Source organism: Nasonia vitripennis, chromosome 2 (genome assembly GCF_009193385.2).
Source record: "Nasonia vitripennis strain AsymCx chromosome 2, Nvit_psr_1.1, whole genome shotgun sequence".
NCBI lineage: Eukaryota > Metazoa > Arthropoda > Insecta > Hymenoptera > Pteromalidae > Nasonia > Nasonia vitripennis.
The window spans coordinates 16,452,836-16,470,352 of record NC_045758.1 but is presented as its reverse complement, the minus strand read 5'-3'; the positions used below and the strand labels follow the sequence as shown (position 1 = coordinate 16,470,352).

At 46.1% G+C, this 17,517-nt stretch overlaps 1 protein-coding gene across 12 annotated transcripts in view; it reads left to right on the top strand.

The window, feature by feature from the left end:
* The window catches only part of LOC100122319 (zwei Ig domain protein zig-8), a 337,476-nt gene that overhangs the window by 300,889 nt on the left and 19,070 nt on the right, over window positions 1–17,517 (top strand). For all 12 annotated transcript variants that reach the window (XM_008204077.4, XM_001605871.6, XM_016987121.3 and 9 more), the window contains one exon: window positions 14,530–14,657. In XM_008204077.4, coding sequence (XP_008202299.1) covers window positions 14,530–14,657 — 128 coding nt within the window. The remainder of the gene's footprint in view (window positions 1–14,529; window positions 14,658–17,517) is intronic.

The window sequence follows — 17,517 nt, the reverse complement described above, 5'->3', positions numbered from 1 at the left end:
CTCTCGGCCGCGATCTAATAAATCGCTGCTAAATCTCTCGCACGAGAGAGGGAGAGAGAGAGAGAGAGAGAGAGAGAGAGCTTGGATCCCGCATCTCCTTTGCGCGCTCGCGTAAATAGCCTAATTGCGCATTGCGCTCGCTTGCTTTGCGAGCTCCAAATGATTAACGGTGGGTTTATTAGCGCGCCGAAACTCGCTTCTTGACCTACTCAGGCAAAACGTATAGGCATGCGCGTGAGAGAGACCTTTATTTAACACGAAATCAAAGCCGCGGCGTTCGCCCTCGCCGACTAATTGCTATTGAATCGGAGCGCGAGTGACTCGATCGACTGATACTATTTTTGGCTCGCCTTGAAACACGATGCTTTGTGCGAAATTTACTTGTTCAATGAGCTTTTAGCGAATTTCAGTTGCTTCAGTACTTTTTCCGTTGATCGTTGTGACGAGCGCGTAGAGTGGATCAAACGGTGGGTGATGAAAAATTTGATTGTTCGTCCATGAGTTTAAATTCTAAAATGCAAACAACAACGACTAAGTAAAAGCTCTGAAGCATGACGAAAACAAATCTATTTTCCAACGACATCCACTGCAAAAACGTATGTAGAAACTCAATGTTTAGAACAATCGCATAAGCTTTGTCAGTGGAAAAATGCCTAGGCAGTCAGGCGCGAGTCCATGAAGCAGCGTGAAAATTAGTTTATCCAGAACAATTCTTTCCCACAGTCCGCTTGTTTATCCTCGATTGCCAGAGGACGCGCACAAAGCTCCCGCCTTGCGCTTCGTATTCTTTATGAAAAATGCTCGACGCAAAACGCGAAACAGCAGAAATTCTCATCCAGCATCATAATCTACTCCCACGTGCGCGTGCTCGGAGTGGCGCTGCTCTCGCGTCCTTTATCAAGCTGGCATGCTGCGCGCAGCGACGAGTACAGACCACTTGCGCGTAACAAATATCAGCAGCGACGTTTAAAAAAGCAGGAAGCGGTCGGGAGCTTCCGGATGACAGACGCACTAACGCAACAAAGCTGCGCGAGCGCGCGCTTGGATAAAGAGCGTCGAGCGGAGCAGCTCTACTGACTTTTTATCCCCGGGAAGGGTGGGAAATCCTCGGCGCAGGGAACGCTCGAGGAGGAAAATTGCTCGGTTATTCTGTCTTTCTGCGCAGTTGTCAGTCTCGATTCTGTCTGATCCTTATCAGTCATTGCGAGCGTAGCCACTTGCTGCCTCTTCGCTCTGTGTGTGCGTGTGTATATAGAAAAGACCGAGGGGTGATGAGCTTCCCTTTTGCTCGCATTGCTCTTTCCCCCGTCAACGCTGCCTCTGCTGCTTCCTTTATTTCCCTCTCATTGTCCCCTCGCGAAATCGACTCTGTTCTTATCTCGCGACTTGGCTCTGCGTGTACTCTAAAAGTCTAGACGACTCAGAGACGGTTGTTGAGTTATTCAGTGCGGCCGCTTGAAGAAATCCTACAGCGAGTAGACTTTAATTACCTTCGAGGAAGCGAACTCTCTGTTATTTTAAGTGCGTTAAATTTTTGCTAAGGGGTTTCGTTTTGCGAGCTTCGAAGTCAAATAATAGTGTATTTTTTATTACCCGTCGGAGAAAGAGAAACAATTTATTCTTCCGCGCGGGAACTTTTTTGCTATAAGAACAAAAGGATCCTGTCACTTTATAGCAGGATCTTCTTCTTCGCGCGCGCAAGAGAGAGAGAGAGAGAGAGTTAAAAAAGTCTCTTCGACAATGTAGAGAATTCGAAGCCTTTGGTTTCCGAAATCTCGGAATATTTTCTCACAGCCATATCTTGAAATAATTCATCACTCCGATACTTAATTAATTCTTCACTAATTATAATTTTGAAATTTCGTGAAATAACGGCGAAGCAAAACCAGCAAAAACTTGACTTCGAAGCAAAAAATTGCCCACGTCCCGACGACCGAACTCTCGGCAAAGTGATAAATCATATCCGAAAACAAGCGACTGCTCTAAAATTCCGAATAGCGGCGATAAATAAACGTCGCGAAGAATCCCGTCCAATCGAAAAGCCTGAGCCGGCTCTCGCGCAATAAAGAGATTCCACCGCATCCACGAGGGCGGGGGGGGGGGAGAAATAAGAGAAAAAGAAAGGGAATTAATACATTTTAATTCCGTATAATTGCCGGTCTGGCTCTCCATCTGTCGCAAGACGCGAGCTCCTCGATCCTCCTCCAACACCATACATAGCAGCACAAAGCAAGGGGTAGACGGAGACGGAGTGTGTCCTGGATTCTAAGACGCCGCCGACCAAAGACGTTGGATAGAGACAGACCGGGGGGAAAGCCTCGTTACATCCGTCTTGCCGTCTAGTCAAAGGCATTCCTCTCCTGAGGGAGAGCTGCGTACGATTGCAATATACTGGTGTACAGAGCTTGGGCGCGCATAACTCCATTTCGCGCGCGAGAAAGATAGTTTCAGTTAGGGGCGACGTGCATTTTTCATATCCCGCGCGTGCAGCAGCCGAGGAGTATTCTCGTTCTCTCTACCCCTTTCTCGTCGCTTTTTTTCGTTGCAGCTCCTCTGCTGCTGGCGCTCTGAATTTTCCGAGTAAATGAGCGAATTACGGGCGAGGGATGGCTGCGCGTTGCTTTATTATGCGCAGTCGAAATCTAATATTCAAGCTTGCGAGCTGAGATGCTGTTTTTCCGCGGTGCGACGACTCGAATGAAGCTGTTTTTCTCTTATTTTCGAAGAAAACTGAATAATTGGTTGTTTATATCTATATAATATATTATACATGCTTTGCTTATACGCATAAAAGATGCTCGTCGATAGCCTCCACGCTAATGACTCTTGAAGACTCTTGAGAAAGTACGCGACTTTTTTGAAGAAAAACATAACGTAAAATGAATTCCAAAGTTGCCATCAGCTCAATCCCTCGAAAATACCTGTTTACGGCCTTGCTTTCCTGCATTCGCGGATGCATTACGCTCATTCCAAGGCAAAACTTGCCCCAGGGCAGTTGTCAAAGCCGTTTCTCACACAAATGTCCCAAAAAGAAGGTCAGCATTGCTTCTCTTCACGGACGCAAGCACGAAGCCCGTCGTCACCGCGCTGCAAGCACTTACAATAATTCTCCCTTACGCGCGCGCGTGTGTCTCCCGTAAAAAGCTAAGCAAAACTTTTCAATTCCCGCGATTTACGGCTTCTTATAAATCTCTCGGCCTACGTCTACCCCGTCGGCCCGCAGCATGCAGCGCGAGAAGCAGCATAGCGAGTCCAGCGCATCCGGCCAGTGCTCCTGTCACGGGAGAGCCGCGGCCGCTCACGTAACGACGAGCAATCGCTGTTTAGGGAATATCCCCGCGGAGCCGGGCAGCTCGTAAAGGAATTACCTTCGCGCGCGAAACGCCTAAATAACTCGCCGGACTTAAGACTCGAGTGGCGCTGCCTAACACGACCGAGCTGCGAAAGAATAAGGCCGCGAATAGAAGGGCCGCTCTGCGGCCAGCCGCACACGCGACTGCCCGCCCGGGGCTTTTAGCACAAAGTGCCGAGAGCGCGAGCGTTAACCTCGTAAGCCTCGTCGACGTTTACTCCCTGCGCAGCTCCAGCTGTAGACCACCTCGCACCACCCGAAGGACTCTCGGCCTGGTGTAACTCGATTTTACGAGAGCGAAGCGCCCGGGGTGCGACCTGGGATTTGCAGCGCGACATTTTTTTATCGCCGCGCGCCGTTGCGTAGCTTTTTCCCCAGTTTTTTCTTATTTTCCTTCTTTTTTTTTATTTTTGTTTCGAGCGAGGAAAGAAAATAGCGGCCGGGGCAAAACGTTTTGCGGCTACGGAATTAGTTTGATGAAACGAGATGGCTGACGCGGGACCTTGCGCGCCCTTTTGCGCTTATGACATTCCTGGTTGCGGGGATGCGTTGTATTCGTTCGAAGTTTGAAAATATTTGCGAATCTTTTGAAACTCACATAACGATCGAATAAAATATTTCTCTACTAGAATAAAGTTGACATTGTCAAAATAGAGAATCCTAACGCAGATGCTCATCGCCGTTATATCCTCAAAGTCGTTAATTCCGTCGCAGCATTCCGTTCCTCAAAGAGCCAAATTAACAAAGAAACTCTTAACAACCACAAAGGAATTTTCGCGCAAAATTCACCCAAATAACGCGGCCACACTAGCCGTCGAAATAAAAAATTCCATCCGAATGCAGCATAGCGTCGCTATTCATCCTAAATTTTCCGTACCTTTGCACGTGAAACGCTCGCCGAGGCAGCTAAAGTCCGCGTCCTGCAAGCGACACTCCGCCCGAAATTTCTCCCTCGCTCTTTTTCTCCCTCTATCCCTTGCTTTCTCCAGTGCGCGGTTGCGAATGATTGATGGGGAGGAATTCCAGCGACGCCGAGCCCTTTTGTGGCTCCCGCGATTTCGCGGCTGCCGCTCCTCCTTCCTTTCGGCCGAGCGAGTAGTCGAGAGAGAGAGAGAGAGAGAGAGAGAGAGAGAGAGAAGCGCAAAGTGAATGCGGTTTCGACTGATCCGCTGGTTTTTCTTGACTGCTTTTACGTTTTTTTTTCGGGCCGAGTGCGCGGGATAGGTGAAAATGGCTTCTTCGGAGAGTAGCTATTTATTTAGAGCTGGAAGCTTTAGTTACGGACTTTGAAAGCTCTTTCCAGCACTAAATTCTCATCCCACTCTCTAGCCACTGTGCAGTATGATATCGAGTTACGTCTCGAAAAATTTACAACAAGGCCAGAGCTCAGACTGAAAACGAATCGCTCGCGTAGAATATTATACTCTGCGCGGTATACGTACAAGCATTCATCTTAGCTGGAACGCGGACTTATATCAGTCAGGTGCACGATAAACATAATAAACCGCGAGCCCGAGGGGAGTAATAAAAAGCAACTCGAGGAAGGCGGGGACTAACCTACCTATCCCTGACTCAATAAGCGCAGAGCCTTATAGACGCGACTTCCTACCTCCTATAGACAGATTTTCTCGTTGCCGCTTGCTAAGTGTATTGCAAAATGAACGCTACCCGTATAGTTTTTGATGCTTACAGAACCGTATTAACTTTGCTAAATTACAGCAGCCTCGTTGTCTGCCCATCACACACACATTCATACATTTAGAAAACCGCGCAATCAAAGCAGCTTGGCTCGCAAGAGATATGTGCTATTCGAGTATTCAGCGACGAGCGAACTTTCGAGACAGTCCGTCTTTGCGAGAGAAAGGCCGCACAACTGACCGACCAAATTCCCCGACTACTATAAGGCAGACAGTCAGCACCGAGGGAAATCTGCGCGTGGCTAGAGAGAGCGAGAGAGAGAGAGAGAGAGAGAGAGAGAGAGAGAGAGAGAGAGAGAGAGAGAGAGAGAGAAGAACAGCGTCGTTTGTAGAAGCGACAGTTTTTGAAAGTCTCGCGACAGTAGCGCGCGATAACAATGATAACGGCCTGTGGCGCGCACAAAGGGATCCTACTCCGAAGGAATCGAGGGGGATTGAAAACGGCGGCTGCGGCGACGCCGAGCAAAGTTTTAATGTCAGACCAGAGGCGTATTCTTATCAAGTGGTAATTTCTCGTTCGGAATGGAAAATAGCGGAACTTATCTGCGGTTTGCCGAGGAGCAGACGGCAAAGTTCGCTTCTGCTCAAACATCTCGGAAAGTTGTAGCTGTTTTTAAAGGCGCGCGCTTGCGAAACGAGCTGTGAAACCGATTTCGGCTTCTTTTGTTGCGCCGAATCGACGCCAGCTGAGCAGCTCGAGTTTTGCATTCGCAGTTTTGGATCCTTATCAGCTTTTCTTTCCGCTATAACGAAAAGACTATTCAGGTCCATCCTCGAATAGACTGCAGAGACGAATTAAAAACTCCGAACGTCAGAAGTTCTCCCGGCTCGAGGCCGAGGCAAAGCGAGGCGAGAGCGAAAATAACGAACCCGAGCGGGCGCGTAATTAATAATGGAAAAAATAATGCATCGCGCGCACAAGTGCGTTAACCAAGTACGCGTGTACGCATGTACGCATGTACGCGCGTACGCGCGCAGGAATCATATTATAAAGCCATAAACTCGAGCGAACGCGCGCTCTCCGCGAAAGTTACGCGAATAATCATAGTTTCATGAATAATAAACCTGTCCCGCTTCTCTCTTCGGCGCGGCGAGTTCGTGCGCCCGCTTTTTCCACGGCTACGCCACTGAGAGGGACGGCCGCGGGCGCATATAAGTGGAATATATAGCGCGAGCGAGAGAGGGGAGATAGCGCGGGCGCGGTATACGCATGGAAGAGGGAGAGAGGCAAAAGTGAAAAAGGGAGAGAAAGAGGAGGCGGAGTGATAGTGACGCTGTGTGCCGCGGCGCGACCGAAATGAGGGAGATAATTTCGGAGAAGTGTGCAGAGCGCGGCTCTCACGGCGGTTTTGCCCGTTATTTTGGGTCGAACGTCTTTGAATTGTTTGCAGCTAGGAGATAGTTATGGAACCCTATTCTCGCGGGTAATTCAGTATGTTGTCGTTTAGCGACGATCGAGCTTTGATTAAAAAATATTGCGCCATGCGCGCAAAGCCTGTAATCCAAAGTTGTTCGCAGCGTCGATTATCCGCTCGAATAAGTTTTTCGTGCATTATCAGTCGGTTCGCCAAATGGGGTTAGGTTAACGAGGCATAGCCGAGGCTTGATAGTGTAGTGCGCTGTTGCCATTCTTTATACTGGAAATTCCGTTCCCGTGTAATGCCGCCGTAAAAAATTCAAATCGCGAATTTATAAACGGGAATTCGATAAGCTTGTTTTCGCAATCGAAAATCGCGTATACTTGCTGTTATAAAGTCTCGTATTCGTATAAATGTGTTGAAAATAATGCGAGTGCTTCGGGTAAAATATCGTGTTTCGCAGTTTTCAAATATCTCGAACGAGCTTAAAACTGTTTCGCGAAAGCTACACGTATCAAAAATGAAATTTAATGGCTTCCGCGAAAATATCCTGCAAACGGGTAGGACGTATAACGATGAGAAGTAAAGCTTTTTGCATAGCATTTTTCGGAATTTCGTTCGTATCCTCTCTCGTGGATCGCATATTCATAATAATTTTTACGCGGGTAAATGGATACTCGATTAAAAGCACGTAGAAACTCTCGAGACCTTTCAAACAGTTTCAACGGTATGAATTTTGTGAAGCTATTAAAATTCAAAGTAAGCATAGTTCACACGAGTAAGCACGAATAGGTCGAACCGCGCCATAACCGATCGAGTCGCCAAAAAAAAAAAAAAAAAAAAAAAAAAAAAAAAAAAAAAAAAAAAAATCAGCCGCACAAAAGGGGCCGGTCAGCCATCCAGAATGAAATGCGCCAAACTCGGTCGAGCGCGCGGTCATAAAGCGGCCAGAGCCTCGGCGACGACGACAGATTATACGCCGGGCAAGTTTATATAGCAAGCAAGTTAGCGTCGCGTGGCCCCGGAAAAGCGGCTTTGTCGATAAAAACAATAAAGTGCGCCACCGCGATTAAAGCGGGAGCGGCAGCAGCAGTTCGCCCCGGCGTGTTCGACGTCGCTCGAGTGGCAACTGCGAGGGCGCGAGAGCTGATGGCTTTAAAAGTAACCGCTGCGGCTGGCAGACACCGAACTACGGGAAAACTTGCTCCGCGGGCAAAGTCTCGCCGGTGCACGACTGTTCCGGGCGATCGCGCGAACTAGTTATATATAGTAGAGAATAAAAAGAAGGGGTGCATGCGGCACAGGACCGGCGCGGAGAGTTTATATTCCATTTTCGAGGAAGAGAGAGAGAGAGAGAGAGAAAGAGAGAGCGAGCGAACCGATAGTCGCGAACGACTGTTGGTATTGGACGGTGATGTGTATGCATATAGAGGATGGAGCGGGGAAATTCGAGCGGAAGAGCGATTCCCACCGCCGGTTGCGATTCTTGAGGAGGCGAGAAGAAGTCGCGTTTGTTGCTGCTTTTGAAGGCTGCGGTTGTAGCTAGAGCTCTTGAATATTACTGTCTCCGGGAGCGCTATTGTTTAATTATTTGAATAACGTTGCCTATACTTACAGATAGCTACTATATGATATTAAATATTTCATCATCCACCGTAGTATCATGTAACAAAATTCAATTAAAGCAACGCAATATTCCAAGATTCAATTTCGTGATTGTACAATAAAGTACGATTCGGAGTTTGCGGGAAAACCACAAGATTTCAGAGCACAATCAACGGAGAATTTTCCCATTCCTCCCGGCATAAATCCAATTTGCAACGCATTGTCTCAGAAATCCACGCTTCTCTCTTTCCTTTTAAATTTTCCCCCTATCTCCTTCCTTCAATCGCTGTTTTTCCCTCCGACTTTTCTCGCGCGCGCAGATAGCGGTTCCCAGGGTGTCAAGTTCGTTACTTTTTACGGGCTCGAGCCAAGTGTAACGCGCTTCCCCCTAGTCATCGATACCGGTTGATGGGGCGATTTTACTTTTATTTTCTCGCGGGAGTGCCGAGCATTCTTGGGGCTCGGGGAAAAGATGAGACTCGATCAAAAAAGAATGTTTTAGGAGTCGCGAGACGAGACTGCTAAATTGAGGCTGAATCGAAGCGCTTAGCTGCCGACACTGCTTGCGTGAATCGCCTCAAAATTCATAATTTCAGGATTCTAGTTCGATCAAGAGCTTTTAGAAATTTTATTTATTCGGATTAAACATTTGAGCAGCTGATTGCTCGTGAGATAATGCAATTCGAAACAGCGAGAATTCTCCTTTTTCAAAGCGACTACGACACTTGAATTTCTAAAGCCGCGTATTCTCCAAGAAAATAAAAAGCAAAAGAGCCGACGTCACGTAAAGAAGCGCGCATCCTGGATATAAGCTCGAGAAAATATATTCCAGAAAACGTCGCATTTTCTACCGTTTTTGAAGTATTCAAAAGCGCGCTGGCCTCGTGCGCGCGGCCCCGACATTACTCGGGCAAATTTCGCGAACGTACTCGATCACGCCTACGCGATCTGGGATGCATACATATCTACACTTTCGCCAAAGTCGGACCATAAGCTAGATGTTCTCTCCTCCATCGCCCCCGATCTGCTGTCTCTTACGTCTCGGGGAACGTACCGCGCAAGTGGGAAACGCAAAAAGTTTGTCGAACACATAATTTAGCTCGTATTTCGCGCGGTATAAATACAGCGTATACGGTATAAATGAGAAACTTTTCAAACAAAAATGAAGCGTGATCATATTGAACAACAAAAATCACGCGCCAAGCGTATCGAACAATATATGCGATGCAAAACACGTGTCCCTCAGTAATAATATACAAATGTTTCCCGTTCTGGTCGAATGACAAATGAAACATAATACATGCGGGGGGCGCACACGCGCGCTCGCGTGGGTTTTCCCCCTTTTTCCTTTTGCGAGAAAATATATTAGTAGGCGTTCGATGAAATATCGTCCGGATAAAAAAAGAATTTTTAGATTAAGTGGCGCGCGCGCGAGCTCTGCGATGTTCTTTTTTTTGCGAGAAGCGTATATAATGGCCTTTGTGATTTTTCAATACGTCTATCTGATAACCATCGGGATAGCTACCCTGGTAGAAATGTCAACGGTTCAATGGTTTAGCAATGGCTTATTTAACCAATAACGCCAATGAACCGCTTAGAAAACCGCTAAATAACCGCTTACTGTAATAGAAGCTTATGCACAGCTCCTTGCAGTTAATTTGCTTAAATTCAGTTTACTAGCCATACGTATACAATTGTCAGGTTAAAACTTTTATTAATAAATATAAATTTACCTATATGATTGATTATAATTGAAAAAAGGTTAGGAAATGCAAAGGACATGTAACAATTTGTAGATAATATATTTCGGTTGTATCTAGATAGGTTAAGAGGTCAGGATAATAACCAGCTAAATGAATCAATTTAATTTTATTATAATATTTCAATTTTTTACATATCATATAGTCCTATTCTACTATTTGAACAAGGTTTGTATTATACGCATGCACTGCACTTCATTTCGTACCAAGTCAACTGTTATTTCATAATGTCATGCTGTCTGATTCAATAAGATAAATAAAAATTGTTTGTATTAGCAAACTAAATAATTCAAAATGCCTTGTTCAACAAGACTAAACTAAAAAAGAATCCATTCAAACATTCATTGTGGTTTTGAGTACATAAGATAAGAATTTCACATTTTTCTTGGCATCTGTGATTTTTGACCAAAATCTCAAATCAGTCAATTAAAGTAATAATACAATAAAGATTGCTTGAACTTATGAATCAGCTCTTGGCATTTTCAAAAAGAGTGCACATCAATAATCTTTATTGTGTTATTACTTTAATTGACTGATTTGAGATCAAAAATCACCAATGCCAAGAAAAATGTGACATTCTTATCTTATGTACTCGAAACCACAATGAATATTTGAATGGGTTCTTTTTTAGTTTAGTCTTGTTGAACAAGGCATTTTGAACTATTTAGTTTGCTAATACAAACAATTTTTATTTATCTTATTGAATCAGACAGCATGACATTATGAAATAACAGTTGACTTGGTACGGTCAAGTGAAATGAAGTGCAGTGCATGCGTATCATACAAAGCTTGTTCAGATAATAGAATAGGACTATATTAAATGTAAAAATTGAAATATTAATAAAATTAAATTGATTCATTTAGCTGGTGATTATCCTAACCTCGTAACCTCAAATTAGCCTCCGGCAGACATCTTGGAAATTTAACGGTTCCTAAGCCACATTTTTTGTTAAATTTTAGCTTGCCAACCGTTAAAACAGTTAGCTAAGTCTAAAGGTCTTAGCAAATTCGAACCGTTAATTTTCTACCAGGGTAGGTGCAGGCTTTATTCGCGTAAATGAATCGACGCGCTTGCGAAGAAGAAAATTGTAAGGGAGCAATGCAGCAGTGATTTTTCTCGTCGGCGGAGAGTCGTTGATTGGAAGAGCAATAACAAACGAGAGCACGTAGTTTCGTGGAATTCAGTAGAGTGATGTTACGAATGTAGTGGACTGAATTTTTCAATCAAAATTTCATTCAGCGCGTAATATTCGATCATGCGATGCAAATGGAGTTTCTCAAATGACTCTGGGCCTTTTCAGAGAACACGAGAAATACTAGAAAGAAAATGCGTGAACCAGGAAGGAACCGTATATATAAATCAAAGCCTGCGGCCACAAAAAAATTGCGTCTCTTCTTGGACCTCAGCGAAAATAATCCAATTTTCCTCGCAAATCTGAAAAACATATTTTTTGGTTAGCCAGTCAATCGGTATATAGAGAGCGAATAGAGAGCGAAAAAAGACTCCGCGATGGCGTGTATATACGTATACGTAAAAGCCGCCGCGGAAACGAGATGCGGTGAATTTTCCAGCCGCGTCGCGAGTTGGATGGATAAGCCAAAAATAGAATATGTAGAGATTCATTTTCTCGATCGAAATCGAAATTTCCCGGACGATCCTCCCGTAGCCAAGTACAAATTTCTCATTCCCTTGCAAAAGCTACTTTCCGATTTTCTTTTCTTTTTTTTCCTCGAAAACTCGGGAAACTTTTTAGTATTTCCCCGTGTTCTCTCTGTTTCATCGCGCTTCTATCTTCGCTAACGGTATTTGCATTCGTTATATAAGTACGTGTTTTTGTGGATTTTTCTTCCTGTTTTTTTTTCGACCGAGGTTCAGTGGATTCGTTAGAGGGTATCACGAATCATAACGAGTCGTCGAGCGGATTTATTCTTTAATCGGACTTTTTTTTACATCTTTATCCGATGTGTATCGCGTAGATTTCGCTTTAATTTTTTTTTCCATTCGCGTTTAATCTAATTTTTCAGAATTTTTCGTCATCCAAAACTTTATCTTCCACTGCTTTCTGCTTTACATCGCTTGTAAGTGGAATAGTCCAACCGCGAAATTTCGAAAATTTGAAACTCCGTAGACCACATCGAGATATAACAGTCAGCCGCATACAATTTCGTTATTTCTCTCTCATAAAACGGAAACTTTATTCCCGCACGCCGCGTAAAATTTCAATTGTTACACGGCGCTGGCTGAAAACTTTGAATTTTTTACAACTGCAACGTAATCCTCTTACAACTCGTTGATTTATGAATATAATTTCTTATTCTTTGCGCTGAAAATCATACAACAATTCAATAAATGAAGAAGCAAACTCGCATCGATTCCCAATAACACTCGGCCGTCGATCACACGCCATCCTTCAAGCTATATCTATCAGCGCTCTGGCGTGTCATGCCGTTTTCACGCGGAGCTGGGCCGCGTATAACGCAATTAGTCGCGCGTAGGTATACCCGCATAGCACATATCGCTCGCGGACTATCGACACGAGCCGATGGCTGCACATTCGTCGAAAAACGTTATGCCGCGCGGATTTCTGCGTCATGTTTTTACTCTTCTCTCGCTTCCACACACGATCGCTTGCTCTTCCGTATTATATATATATATATATATATATATATATATATATATATATATATATACACACTGCTGCGTTTGCTTTATTTTCGCTGCTGATAATGGACGCTCCGCTCGGTTTAGTTTTTTTTTATAAAATTCATGAGAGGTCGATGTTGACGTTGGATCACGATTCTAGTTCGTTATCGAGTCGCTAAAGTGTCGCTAAAATCCTGTACTCGATCGTGAACGAATGTTTACAACGCATAATACACGCGAAAAATGTTATGGTATTTCGATAAAGCGAAAAAAGGTATACGTATCCATCGCAGTAACCGAAATATTTCCATCAGGATCCATAATTGCAGCAAAATGCAGCAGCAGCTCTCGACTCCCGCCATAAATCTCAAACGCAGCGTCATCAATTCTCGCCGAAAAGTTCTCGCGCAAGCTCGCTCTCACGCACCGGGAAATCAATCTCACAGTCAAATGCAATCACTCCGAAAGCAAAGATTTCGCTCTGGCAAAAAGCAGCTCACGTCTCAAAAAGAAGAAGGAGAAGGAGGAGGAAGAGGAAGGAGGAGAAGGAGAAAAAGACAGAGAAGAGAGCGGCGAAAATGAATGTGACGCGGCGGCGCTCCTCGGCGATCGAGGCCTGATTAATCGCGCGAGCGAGCCGAGGAGCGAGCAGCTTCTGCCCCGCGCTCGCGTGATTTATCACGGACGCGCGCGGCCTATCGGCTGCTATATACCTTACTGGCCCTTTCGCGTGAGGCGCTTCCTTTCCTTTTTTCATACACGCCTCGCGAGAGGACGTATAGACATCGCCGCGGGCGAGGCTAATAATTCACTTTCTTGCCGAGCGGCCGCGCGATTTTTGTACAATTTTTTGGAACGCCTGATGCGACTCGGTTATCGGCAGAAGAGAGAGAGAGCTGCGGGGATTTTCACTTGGGATTTTTCGGAGTCGCCCGTGCGGATGATTTATCAATCGCTTTCGAATGGACGGTGAATTGATTGCGCCGCCGGCAATTTGTCCGATGAATTTAATTTTTCCCTTTCTATCCTCAAACAACCGAATCATGACGAAACAAGCGAGTGATCATGACACAACGGTATCGACGCAGCACACTGTAATGCGAAGCAATAATCGCGCGTATAGGCGGGATATCAGTATGCCGGCGGTGGGCGTATGCGGGGCGCTTTGCAATTGAACGAATTATTAGAGACACAAGAAAACGCTACACACACACCCACCGAATTATATGCGCGGGCACAAAGTATCCTAATTACTCGGGAGTATTAGTACTTTGAGCTTTGAATTTTAAGACTCGCCTGACGCAAACGAGCTTGTACTACTGGGTGCGCGATTTGCTATGCACGTGTACGAGAGAAAGAGCAATGCTAATTCCGGCGGAAAAGCAAGCGAGGAGCTACAGTCTGCGGAGAGGCGTGCGCGCTCCTTACAATGTGTACGTAGAAGAAGAAGAAGAAGACACGTGACCGCTATATCCTCCCGATCAAAAGCCGCGCGCAAAGAGAAAGAGCGTTGCGCGCAGATCCTGGCGGTACACACAGAGGGCCGGTAAGTGCTCTTTCCTGTGCAGCTCGGATGCAAAATCGGTTCTCCTCATCCCTCGGCTCTCTTTGAGCTGAAAACCGGGATGAAGAAAGAGGGAGGGGGAGGGAGGGGAGGGAGGGAGAGAGAGAGGACACAAGTGCTTTGGCTGATTGTTTGGTCAGTCTTTTGCGCCCCGGCAAAAAGTGTTGCGAGCGAGGCTGAGAGGAGAGGAAAGGATGCAGCAGCGCCGTGGGAATCCGAGCTTCCAGGAGCTCATCGACGCGAGTCGAGCTGAATGCTTAAAGGGATTCGCGATCCGGGTCATCGATTGTTGTATTCTTCGCAGCGCGCGGTTTGCCCGGACTTTCCCGCTTTTTCCATTTTTCTTCTTCGGTCGGGGCAAGAGGGATTCCTCGGGGTCGTCGATTGGAGTGCCGACGACACCAATTCATACTTTCATTCCTGACTGATTAAGGTTCCTCGCTGGCTCGTAAGCCGCGGTTGATTGAGGCTTTAATAACGATCCCAGCTCATCAGATTTCTTTTAGATGTTGAAAACGAATTAACTCTTGGCTAATCTGTATGTTTCAGAACCGGTGACGGAGATCCTGGGCGGGCCGGATCTCTACATCGATCGCGGCAGCACGATCAACCTGACTTGCATTGTGCTGCACAGTCCGGAGCCACCGGCATACATATTCTGGAATCATAACGACGCTGTAAGTAAACCTCCCCAGCCCCCCCCCCCCTTCCCCGACCCCTACCACACCTCGCCCCCTTCTCAAACTTCATAAGCCATTAATGTCGGAGGGAGAGGAGGTATATTCGGTTGACTTCGCGCGCTTAATACCCAATAGTTTGAAACAATTAAGCAATTTGGCCAAGTTTCTTGTCTTCCGCGCCGCGCGCGCGAGAAGCCGCCATTCAACCAAGTTTCTCAACGCGCTATGATTTCCTTGATTTTTACCCCCGCGTTGAAGAGCACAGGCGGCGCTTTGCGGGACTTGAACTTTATTTAATAATGGAGCTGTTGCTCGTCGACGCGTTTATATATTGCTTTACGAACTTTGGGAGCTGCGCCGCGATTAACCGCATATAATTGGCACTTTTCACTCTATACCGTGCTCAGAACGAGATATAGAAATGGAAAACAACTCGAAAACAAGGGTAGCTCGAATTCATTCAGAGCGAACGAAACGGGCCCCAATTCATAAAAATGATAATCCCTCGAAATTTCACTCAAGCGCCACGCGATTATCCCGCATAAATTAACCGGACTCACCGCCTCGGAAAAAGCCCGCGAAAACATGACGGCAGCTCGCCTAATAAACCAGATAAAACGTCGCGGCTCTCGCGCACAATCAGCCTAATGCGGAGAGAAAGAGAAACAGATAGAGAGAGGGAGAGAGAGAGAGAGAGAGAGAGAGAGAGAGAGAGACGGGCTTAGCCTGCTTTACGGTCACAGATAGCGACTAGCCGTGCATATACATATGTACACACGTATATGATGAGCCGCGCGTACGAGCTGCTGGCGGCGGTGGAGGCTGCAAAAAGCATAAATCCGAACAAGTGCGTTTCGGGTTACTCAGAAACGAAACGTGCCGCTCGACAAAAGAGCTGCGTCCACCTCTTTTGTCGAGCAATAGGAGCGGAGGAGCTATATATACGTATACACGGATTGGCGCGCGCGCGCGCGTGTGTGAGCGGACCGCAATGAACTCGCCGCCGGCGAAACTTAAAACGACGAGTGTGTAGTGAGCAGGTGCGGGGCCCGGCTTGAATGTTTCGCTGCTCTTTGAGGAGTGGCGACACGGAAATTTCGGCCGAATTATACACGGTTTTCGCGGTTCTTTTATTGCTTTGTGCGCGAGCAGTGCAGGGGTGGAAATAGTATATGGAACGCGCGCCGCTTCGTGCACGTCCGGCTATTTTGCTTTGATCGCGCGGTGATGATGGCGCAGAGGATTTTTCGCAGCAGGGCGATGAGAGTAGCTCTCTATTTTCCGATACGCATATCATTTTAATGTTCAGACGCGCGTGCTATATAAAGAAAATCACCACGTCTGGTACAAATTAAAAAAGCATATCCAACAAGGACGTCGTCAAGCTTCTACGTCCAGCAGCGTCCATAACTCCTGCAAAGCAGGAGGCCAGCTCTCTCAGAAAAAGCTCTCCCGCACGTCATACCGTCCGCTAATCTATATACACGGCAGCGGCAAAAACTCGCGCTCACGAACACTGCCGGGACGCACGTGAGCCGGCGCGCTCCGATGCTCGGGGACGATTTCCTGCAGCCCCGCGGCGGATTTCGCCTGTGTATAGAACAAGCCTCTTGCGAACAGCGTCGGATGCGAGGGTATGTGTGGTGTATGTATATGCCTATACATGGGAGGACGACGCTCGACGGGGTAATGATAAGGAGCCGCCCGCGGGAAAAATGGAGAGTTTGTGTGTTCGGAGGAGGGAAGTTTGTTTGGGTTGTTCAAGCGGTGGATCGGACGTTGAATTATTGGAAAACGCGGAGGTAATGTCGTTCGGCGCTTTGTTCTCTTATTCAGCGTATAAATATTTGCTCGGTTTATTTTATTTTATTTAGCGTCATAGCACGTCGTTGAGAATATAAAGGTATACGTTTTCGGTATACGTATATTTTCGTACAGCGCGGAGGTGTTATTTAATGTTGCATTGTCTTTTTTTTAATAATTTTATTTTATCTGTGTTGAGTAAACACGATTTATTTCATCATATTGCCTTGTGTATAAATAATACACAGAAAGGAATCGGATAAAGAGCTCGTTACTTGGATTGTGGAATGAATTCCTCATAACAAAGTGGTCATAATTTTGCATTAACAATTTTTTTCATCTCACGTCAGCTTGATCAATGAGCCAGCGATTTATTAACATCCGCGCGTGATCAGATCCTTAGCAAAACGCTCGGCACACAGCCGAAATCCCATAAAAACGATACGAAGCTTCGTTGAGTGTACTCCCCAGAGCAGTAGCGCGATGGTCAAAGATTCTTGTCTGATTTATGTACACTTCTGGCGTTCGTGAAAAATTACGCTTTTTTCGTCGGCATCAGCACGTAGTAGACTGCGCGCAGCTTGACATGTTTTCAGGCTGTTTCGCGGAGCGCGCGGTTGTCCGATAGGCGGTGGCGGCTTAATGCTCCCTTTTTATCGGTTATTGTTTCTTTATGGACGCGACGCGGCTTCCATGTGAATCGCGCTCGTGTTTTTAGGCGGTTCGAGCATTTTTTTCTCCTCCCGCGGAGTATACTCCGGGGGAGATTATTAACGAGTCTCACGCGCGCCTCCTGTCGGTGAAATGACTGTAATATCTTTAATCGTTATTGCGCCCGTGAACGCGTAGATTTAATAGTTATCGGAGAATTATTCAGATGGAGTATAGCTTGAGTTTGATTAATTCGAGGGGAGAGGCGTATTTATACGCCGCGGCTTTTTTATACATCGCGGATTAATTTCCCGCCCTGTAGTGCGCTAGGAAGCAACGATTATGAATCCACGTAAAAGGTCCCTTTTTTTAATCTGCTTGTAATGGCTTGTCGCTGCACAGG